At 41.5% G+C, this 9,508-nt stretch overlaps 1 protein-coding gene across 6 annotated transcripts; it reads left to right on the forward strand.

The window, feature by feature from the left end:
* Window positions 1-926: 926 nt before the first annotated feature.
* Window positions 927-8,866, forward strand: LOC136347862 (muscle LIM protein 1-like). 6 transcript variants are annotated; one of them, XM_066298228.1, is made up of 10 exons: window positions 927-1,076; window positions 3,509-3,642; window positions 3,823-3,979; window positions 5,111-5,240; window positions 5,579-5,675; window positions 6,513-6,609; window positions 6,718-7,014; window positions 7,069-7,201; window positions 7,743-8,047; window positions 8,116-8,866. In XM_066298228.1, the coding sequence occupies exons 2-10, from the start codon at window positions 3,528-3,530 to the stop codon at window positions 8,270-8,272; spliced, it is 1,488 nt and encodes a 495-aa protein (XP_066154325.1). In that variant the 5' UTR covers window positions 927-1,076; window positions 3,509-3,527; the 3' UTR covers window positions 8,273-8,866. The 6 variants fall into 6 exon arrangements, 5 of the variants coding, with proteins under 5 accessions (XP_066154325.1, XP_066154326.1, XP_066154328.1 ...); XM_066298229.1 differs by lacking the exons at window positions 5,579-5,675; window positions 6,513-6,609 and adding exons at window positions 5,936-6,032; window positions 6,102-6,186; XM_066298230.1 differs by lacking the exons at window positions 927-1,076; window positions 3,509-3,642; window positions 6,513-6,609 and adding exons at window positions 5,936-6,032; window positions 6,102-6,186 and having other exon boundaries at window positions 3,838-3,979.
* Window positions 8,867-9,508: the final 642 nt, after the last annotated feature.

Below are 9,508 nucleotides of genomic sequence, written 5' to 3' on the forward strand. Positions count from 1 at the left end.
AAGTGTATATTTACAAACAAACATTACAGTAACCAATTTAAACAAGTATTTACATAATGCCAGAAATCCCTCGCAGTTATTCTTACAATTTAATTAAAAATCCTGTAATTGGCTTTCTATTGGAGCGATTGGCAGCCCAATTCGGATCCGCTAAACGAGTAAATTTTGGTTAGATAAAATTCTCCTGATAAGTTAACTTTAAGTCTAACGCACCTTTTTCTTTTTTTTTAAATTTAATTAGAAAAAAGTTTTTAACATTCGGATATATGCAAGACTCAACCGAAGCAAAAGTTCTGGGTATAGTCTTGAACATAGTGCATGTCGCAACGCAAAAACCAATAATTCTCACTCGTCTCCTTCAAACAACCACCTAAAACTCTTTAAAAACTCATTAGAAGCAAACCAGGTCAGCCTATTCTTAAACGTTTTCCAGGAAACGTGTGATTTTCCTTGAGACGAGTACGGGCGCTATCTATCCAGACTGCAGAAAGAAAAACCAAAACAAATTACCGCACTTTAAGTCCATGGACTTTCCAGTTTTATACAAATTATCTGTCCTGAACTTGAACCACATTTTCGACATTTTTTATTTATGTCCTGGCGGCCACGTTTGTTTATTCACTCTCTATCCAGATAAAAATAGAAATAGATACTACGACGGGTGTGTGTGTGTGTATCTGTAGATACTCGTGAATGAAACATCTGGATTGCGGGTTCCTGTTGTTTATGCCGCGTAGCGCAATTCTCCTATGCCGCGAGAAATAATTAATAGTTAAAAATGGGCATAAACACGAGGGGTTTTATATGTTCCTAGGTAAGCTGATATCAAATCCCTGAAAAAGGTGGCGAATTTCACGAAAATTCCACCAAACAACTGTTTTAACAAAAATAGCCCGTTGGTCCTCCTTCGAGATGACTGCAAGTGAGTCGGGAGGCCTCCCTACCTTCCCGATTTGGTTCCGTGTGCAAATCGTTCATAGACTAGGCCGAGCGGGCCCGTTTCCCTTGCATTCGAATACGGTGGTTGTTTCTACGAGGATCCCTCCTACACCACTTAGTTTTTACGATCCGACCAGGTACGAACAAAAAAATTAATTTAGTGTTAATATAGTGCTAAACAGTGATCACACGCCCCAAGGACTACATGCATACAGTGTGCGCGTTTGAGTTTGAGTATCACTTGTGTACGAAGCCATATTTGGTCACCTGAACAGGCACGCGGTGTAATCTGGCAACTATCCAGGCTCCGGCTATTTTCGGAAAGTAGTGTTTACCTTTGGTTAGTTGGAACACTGCCAACTGGCCTACTAAGGAATCGACGCATTCTTTTCTAAATGCATCCAGCACGAGATTCTATTTCATAATTGATGTGTTTTTTTTCCAAATTTCAGTTTGTATTCGATCCAGAGATAAAAGTTTCGTAACTTTGACTCATGGTTCAACTGATGTTAAGGCTCTCTCTTAAACTTGGCATTGGGCTGAACCACATTCAATGCACAGATAAAAACAACTAAATAATAGTTGGAGATAAAATGAAGCAAAAATTTTTATCTTAAATCAATAGTAATGACATTGAACATACTCCGTTGCTGTTCCTTTGATTTTACCATGATTGTAGATTCCATTTTCAAAACTAAACTGATCAAACTGTGTAATGATTGTTAACCGAATAAATTTCTGTATTCGAAAACAACAGAAGTTTCCAGTTTGCGCAAAAGGTGATTAAACATGGCTTTTAAGAGACCTCTTATAGTGATTTAGTTTTAATATTGAATGAATGTTGTGAGGATATAAAAGCTACTAAGCGTGTTAGAAAGAAGGTAGAAAAATTACAATTTTTCGGTTCCATGAATAAGTTACTTTGGTACCAAGTTTCTACAGAATCTGGGCTTTCACAGCTTTTATTCAGCTTTTTTTTTCAGTTTTAGTCCTCATTTTGGATTTTTTTGTCTTATGTCGTCTCCTTCTCTTTCTCTTCATCATGTGTTTTCAGTAAATTGTACCTATACCGATTCCACTTCGTCATTATTGCATTCAACTCGATTTCAGTCCTCCATTTTCTGGGATTATTATTGTGCCTTTCTCTCACGAATTGTTTTCATGACGTTTGTTCTCTTTGATGTTTCCTCTCTTTTACAGCTGCTCTTGTTTTTTTCATGCATAATCATCTTTTTTGTGCCTATTTGAGAGTCACCTGCAGCTCACGATAATTTCTAACAAAAATTTTAATTTAATAAGGAATTACGATTAGAATCATTTTTTTTTAATCTGTTTCATCATGAAATATCTGGTGGTCTTCTGTTCATTTTTTTAGACCGTCTGTAAAAGGCCAGGTTTTTTTATTTTATATTTTTTCCATAATTTTTGACACCCCTTGTATCTAGACGACACTCGTAGGAAGAGGGCCCCTTGCAGCGAACATTCAAATAAAATGTGAAAATCTCTTAAACTTCTTTCTCTCTAATCCTAATTTTCGTTTCATTGCATGCAATTCTGCTTCTTTGCGAATTACTTCATTCTTCTTCTCTTTAACTTCTTCCAGAGATGAATTATCCACATATTTGAATTTTGCAATATTCTCTTTTTTTTTGGCTTAGAAATTCTTTGGAGATTTTTTTGATCAATTCTTTATCGTTGATATATCCCTTATTGTAAACAGGCGAGACTCGTATCGGTTATTATTTTGCTTCTTCGTTTTTATCACCGAAATAGCTGCATGCTTCATCTTATAAGACTCCCCATGGCCGCACCTCAAGTTTGTTTTTCAGGATTTGTATTGTCTACGCCCCCTAGAACTTCCCCTCATTACCATTATGTGCAGTAGACAAGTAGATATTTCACATCAAGCATTCTCCCCCGGTATTTGTTCTCTGACATTTACTGAGCTTTCTTGTTGACCATTTACATGCGATCTTCAATTTTCTGATCTAGTTGCTCTCAGTCCTGATTCGTCTACAAATCTCATCGAATTTAACCACCAAAACTCCCAATTTATTGGTTAATTTCGGGCCATCCGAGTCCAGAGCAGGAATCTGACAGGATATTGTCCTTCATATTTGTTTACATGTCGCAGAGCCCCTTTTGACGGATAAAATTATCAATTATGAAATTTTCAATGGCGCCGGCCGCGTTGACGCAGATAGCTTCCGGCGGCCATTTTGTCACACTTTCATTAAATGGCCGATTTACCGCAAATGTCATTCATTATTTGTCAAACTCCTAGTAGCTTTCCCAGCAAGATGGTCTCTATAGAAGCGACACATTCAGGGTGGAACAGTAGTTTCTTGCTTCATTTGCTGGGAAATTATCTTGCTGGCGAAGTCATCGAAAGTTTGAAAACCCGGTCTTAACATCATTGTATCATGATCCTGATATAGGTCTATGAAAAATATCTCGCTTGTAGAGTCATCGGGGGGTTGACACGTTGGCTCTTAGCAAGCCTGTTTTTTTATTTAATTCGTTGGCGCTCTGACATCCACGTTCCTCACACCTTTACCTTCCTTTGCAGGTCGACGAAATAACTCAAAATGCCTTTCAAGCCAGTCGAAAACCCAAAATGCCCCAAATGCGGCAAATCCGTGTACGCCGCTGAAGAACGTGTGGCCGGAGGATACAAATTCCACAAATCCTGCTTCAAATGCGGTAAGTTCCACGGTGTCCGACCCGGCCAAAAATAGGGCCATTACATAACTCGGCATCAACTTTCCGAAAATACGTGCAAATCACGTTTAACGAGAAGAGTAAAAATAGAGCTACGAAAATAAGCCTTGAACGCCCACTCGCCTCGTCCATGTTACAAAATAAAGTTTTCCTTTTGTTCAGGCCTTTGTGGAAAGTTCTTGGATTCCACTAACGTAACCGAACACGAGGCTGAACTTTACTGCAAGAACTGCCACGCCCGCAAATACGGACCCAAAGGGTACGGTTTCGGTGGTGGTGCTGGCTGCCTCAGCATGGACACTGGCGCCCAATTTCAAGGGTAAGTTCCGACCCACCACCAAGTAATGCCGCATTATCGGTTACGGTTATCGGTTACGCATCACCATTCAGGCAAAATCTTGAATTGAGGGCTTCCTTTTCTTATAGTCCTGTAATCTGCCTCAGCAAGCTAACACCTCTGAATGCTTTTCCATGTTATTTGTGTACCCACTCTCGAGTTCGGATGTGTTAAGCTTGCCACGAATTGTATGTTCCAAAGCATGATTTTGCTCTTTTTGTCTCTCGCAGTAATAACTAATTGTTTGGATCGACCGAGGATTCAGGCGACTGCCCAAATTCACCATCAGCGTCGTCACCTTTTTCCATCCATCCACCGTTGATTAACTCTCTTTTTGTTTAACTTATTTATATAGACTTATTATTTAGAGTAATTTAATATATTTATATTTCGTTTTACATATGATTCGATTATTATTTTGTAATAATTGGATACAAAAATAAAAACCGTTAAAATCAGTTTCCGGCTGGTTGTGTGCTGTTTTTCTGGCACAATATCCGCGGGCATTTCAAAATTTTTCTCTCATAGTTTCATGTCTCTTTGTTGTGTTTGTCGGATATTGTGACCAACCCCAATCCCTTCCGACTCCCCATGTCTTGAAGTCGTGCGGAAAGTGTTAAATTGTGGATCTGTGACGTGCACAAAACGAAACGGTGAGAGTCTTATTTTGTGTTCATTATTGGCCTCAGCAACGCTCTGTATATTGTTTATGTCTAACACTGCGCAATGACATCCCGTAATAACCTCTTTGTGATGGGATAAGCCCTCAATTTAGATTTTTCTTCACAAGATTTTTGTATTTTTCCTGAGCCTTCTCTCATTACTGTACTTTTATTTTCTAGCATTTTTTTGCAGGCTTTAGCTCTACTCTATCGGTGCTTCTAACCACTCTCCTTATCGCACTTTGCGGTGGCTACTTCTGATTCAATTCCACTGACGAATCAGAAGTTGTCAACGCACATGTTTGTTGGATTCCTCACAGAACTTGTGTGATAATTATTATGATTTAGAGAGCACTCATTACTCACCTTCCTAACTGATACACTTAACTAATACCTACGTTTCAGTGTCATTATAATCAGTTTTAAATGAAGCGTTATTTCTTCCTCACAGAGAGGACGACGTGGTTGTCAACCGAGCAGTTCTCCTCCCGAAGGCCATTGCCAAAGCTCCCGAAGGCGAAGGTTGTCCCAAATGCGGTGGTTTTGTGTATGCTGCCGAACAAATGCTTGCTAGGGGACGTGTAAGTAGCATAGTTAATTTATTGATACTTAAAATTCGATTTGAAATATAATAGTTTCCTAATTTTGTCCTCGGAAAATACAGAGTGTTCCATAGAAAACCACCACATTTGATGACTTGATAACTCAGAAAGTAAAATCGAGACCGAAGCCCCATTTAGATAGGGGCTCCTAGTAAAGGCACTTTGCATACATAGGCTCTGCAAGATCGAGCAACCATACTTTAGCCTGAATAGAACTACAGTAATAACTAAAATAAAAAAATAAATTTCGCACCTTACGGGGAAATTTATTTGACACTTTATAAATTTCTCTCCTTTATTTTTGACAATTTTGACAGGGCTGGCATAAACTTTGTTTCCGCTGCGGAAACTGCGAACGCTGGTTGGATTCGACGTCACATTGTGACGGTCCCGATGGTTCCGTGTACTGCAATGGTACGCCCTTACACCGCAACTTTTTCGTGTATTTTTGGCATGAATTTACGTTTTTGTCCCATGCACTTCTTGTGGCGTCTCAACTCATGTCCCACCCCTCTGAGAGATCAGTCAATACGAGACACCCCAATAATGAAACACCCCCCGGTCGTTGAATTAACCGAGACTGTTCCAAACGAGTTTTGTAGCAAAAGCACTTTACCGCACACATGCGGTAAGCGCTTTTGTTGGGTAAATAACCATTAACGTTTTACTTTAAGGCGTTCCACAAATCTTGCTTCAAATGCGGAGATTGCAACAAACGATTAGATTCAGTCAACGTTACCGAGGGTCCTGATAAGGACATCTATTGTAAAGGTATGACCAACCAAATTTCTTCCCCGTTTCGTAACTTGTTTTCTAATAACCATTTGTGTTGACGTGCAGTTTGTTATGGAAAGAAGTTTGGACCCAAGGGTTACGGATACGGCCAAGGTGGTGGTACTTTGCAAAGCGACACCTACTCTGTCAGGTAACAAAACTATACTCTAACTTGTTGCTGTTTGTCTTCTAACACCCTCCATAATCCTCTAAAATTAGAATACTGGCTAAATTACACAAATTAGGAAGATTAAACCTATCGGGGTAACGCTCAAGGGCGAGTGACGTGAAAATGACGTTTAGGTCGTAGAATGCAGATTGACCGTCGTTACGTCGTTTTGACGTCATACATCAAATCTAAACCTCTGGTACTTAGTTAGAAAGTCCCTTTTGGCCACTATTCCAATCCAGTACCATGTTTTTCAGTGCGCAATGTTGCCAAACAAGCTTAATAAAATCCAAATATTTTATGTATAGCTTGCTATGCTCAGCGCTTTGGGCCTCGGGGTATTGGCCACGCAGGAGGGTTGTTCCTAGGGCTTATGTGCGATGCTTTGGATATCGAGTGGCAGAGGTATTCCACTTATTGATACGAACTCGTTTAGCTAGCTGGCACGGTGTGTGTTTTCGCATGCAATCCAGAAATCCCTGGCAAATTTCTAAATTTCACTCGGGGGTTTAGCGGACAAGCGCCAAAGATCACCGTTGCCGACACGGCCGCCATCAAGGCTCCGCCGGGTCAAGGCTGCCCTCGTTGCGGAGGAGTGGTCTTTGCTGCCGAAGAGGTGCTGGCCAAAGGGCGGCAGTGGCATCGTAAGTGCTTCAAGTGCCACGATTGCACCAAGACCCTCGATTCCATCATCGCTTGCGATGGACCTGATAGTGATGTTTACTGCAAGACTTGCTATGGCAAGAAGTGGGGACCTCACGGTTATGGCTTCGCTTGCGGAAGCGGGTTCTTACAAACTGACGGTCTAAGGTCAGATATTTTCTCCACGTGATGTAGTAATTGTTTGCTAATAAGCGAATTCAGTGAGGAGGAGATTTCGAGAGGACGTCCTTTCTACAACCCGGACACCACCTCCATCAAGGCTCCTCCCGGTCAAGGGTGCCCTCGTTGTGGGGGCATGGTGTTTGCTGCTGAGCAGCAATTGGCCAAGGGAACTGTAAGTTTTTGATAAAAATTACTACGAATTCAAATATCCCGAAAGAAAATATATGATACTTATGAATAGTGAAGGGAGCATTTGAAATTGGTATCTTTAACCGTTTTCAATATCCCGTTCTCAGGCAAGAATTTTATAATATTAATAACTGTAGCTTTTACCATTAAAATTTTCATTTCCCGCCACTGTGCCAATTCCAAAAAACCATATTCAACGGCAACTACCTTGCATCCTATTCTTGCTACCGTAAGTAGCCAACAAAGCTCTGGATACAATTCGCACGTACGCATGTTCGGTTCATCTTCACTGTGCGCAAGAAAAGGATGGTTAAGGAGTTACGTAGAGCCGACATTAAATTTGACCACATAATTGGTTTAGATGCCGATTATTTCTTCACTACTTATAACCGAGATGATCAAATGCATGCAATAACAGGATTAAAGCCGTTTTCGAATATCTCTAGTCCTCAATTTTGTCTAACCATAATGGGCATTCTTTCCATCTTCCTAAATATCGTAAACATTTAATTTCTTGGACATAGATGTGGCACAAGAAGTGCTTCAACTGCGCTGAATGTCACCGGCCCTTAGACTCTACCCTTGCGTGTGATGGCCCAGACAGGGATGTGCATTGCCGTGCCTGCTACGCCAAACTATTCGGTCCCAAGGGCTTCGGTTTTGGCCACACTCCCACCTTGGTGTGTACCGACGGATCTGCCCCTGTAATCCACGACCCTCGCCCCAACAGTGGACCGCGCGGCGCCCCCGGACAGGGCTGCAAGAGGTGCGGATTTGCCGTCTTTGCTGCCGAGCAAATGATCAGCAAAACTGGCATATACCACAAGAGGTATGAAATCAGTGCAGTTTCGCGTTTAATCGTGACGATATTTCAAAATTACGATATCTGTTGAGCAGGTGCTTTAGCTGTGCCGACTGCGGACGCTCCTTGGACTCCACCAACCAAAATGACGCCCCCAATGGAGAAATCTATTGCAGGGGGTGCTACGGGCGCAACTTCGGCCCCAAGGGAGTCGGTTTTGGAATGGGTGCCGGCACTCTCACCATGGCTTAGATTTTTGAATATTCTCTCTTAATCAACTTGTTAACAAACTCGGCCCGTTTTGGGGAGCAGAAGCCAGACGTTACAGGCCTGGACAAACTCAACAACACTTTAAGATCAAGTCTGGCTTTCGCCCGGCAAAACGGCCAGAACTTCCCGTCGGATTGATTAAGACTGCTGTACTATATTGTTCATTACACTTAACGAGTATAAACAAGGATATCCCTGCTTTGTTATTGTTAATTCAAAGTGCGCGAATTGATCGATCTAGGATTAGTAAAGTTTAGCTTATTTAAGGCGTATTTTTGAAAGGTATTTTTAAAAACTCTTTTTTTATAATAATATATATACAATTCCACAACGTTTAACAAGACTCAGAGGGAACATAAGACTCAGAAATTGCTGGCTTCCGGACGCCGGCCATGGGATTGGAAAAACTTCCTTCGAACGACGACACAGGTCGACCTGAAGAACCTTTTTTTTGTATATATCTACACTGGCCATTTTTATGGTCTATATTCGAACGTATATGCTTAGCGCTTGGCAACAATGTAACGTTTTCGCTGTGTATCATACTTAGAACGTGAAATAAAACTACTTTGAAAATGTCCGTTTTACTTGACCTCGCTTTAAACACCGCTGTCGGTGTTCGATACTCCCCACATCGCGTGTAGTGGGCGTTGTCCAGATCTCTGGAAGCATCGGTATTTCTGGCGTACGGTCTCCCACTCGTCGCGGTCGGTTAAGGGGCGTTCGCGATGAGGACATCCGATACTCCAGTCTCTCGAACAACTTGCCCTGAGAATTGCTGATGCGACATGATTCATCAAACACATGCGTGACTGCATGCCAGGTTCACTTCTTCGCATGTATCAACGACTCCTCTAACGACACGACCGTTTCCTCTGTTCTACTTGTTCAAATTCAGATTTTTTCCAATTACAACGATGCTTTACAGCCACCCGAGTGTCTTTAAGAGGTCACTCATTGTCAACTACATGGTCCTATTTAGTGGCACCTATAGCAGAAGGCGTCTAGCTTTTGAGACGAGAACGTTTGGCTTCTTCTTCTGCAAGCACTGGCGCGGCTGCTGGTCCAGGGCAGTTCTGATGGTCTCCTAAACCATGAGCAAGAAAATCGAGTAAAAGTTGCGTATTATCGATGTCCTCTGCAGAGTTCCTGCATGTATTACTCGGTAGGCTATGATAGTCAAATGCTTGTGGGGTGGTACCCAACAATCAATTCAAA

The sequence above is a fragment of the Euwallacea fornicatus genome, chromosome 30, assembly GCF_040115645.1.
Source record: "Euwallacea fornicatus isolate EFF26 chromosome 30, ASM4011564v1, whole genome shotgun sequence".
NCBI lineage: Eukaryota > Metazoa > Arthropoda > Insecta > Coleoptera > Curculionidae > Euwallacea > Euwallacea fornicatus.

Bases quoted from the DNA above. Each gene is read 5' to 3' on its own strand.
- LOC136347862 (XM_066298228.1), top strand. From the start codon at position 3,528: ATGCCTTTCAAGCCAGTCGAAAACCCAAAATGCCCCAAATGCGGCAAA. The intron at 6,610-6,717 runs GTATTCCACTTA...TCGGGGGTTTAG, and splicing joins TTGGATATCGAGTGGCAGAG to CGGACAAGCGCCAAAGATCA. The intron at 7,202-7,742 runs GTAAGTTTTTGA...TCTTGGACATAG, and splicing joins AGCAATTGGCCAAGGGAACT to ATGTGGCACAAGAAGTGCTT.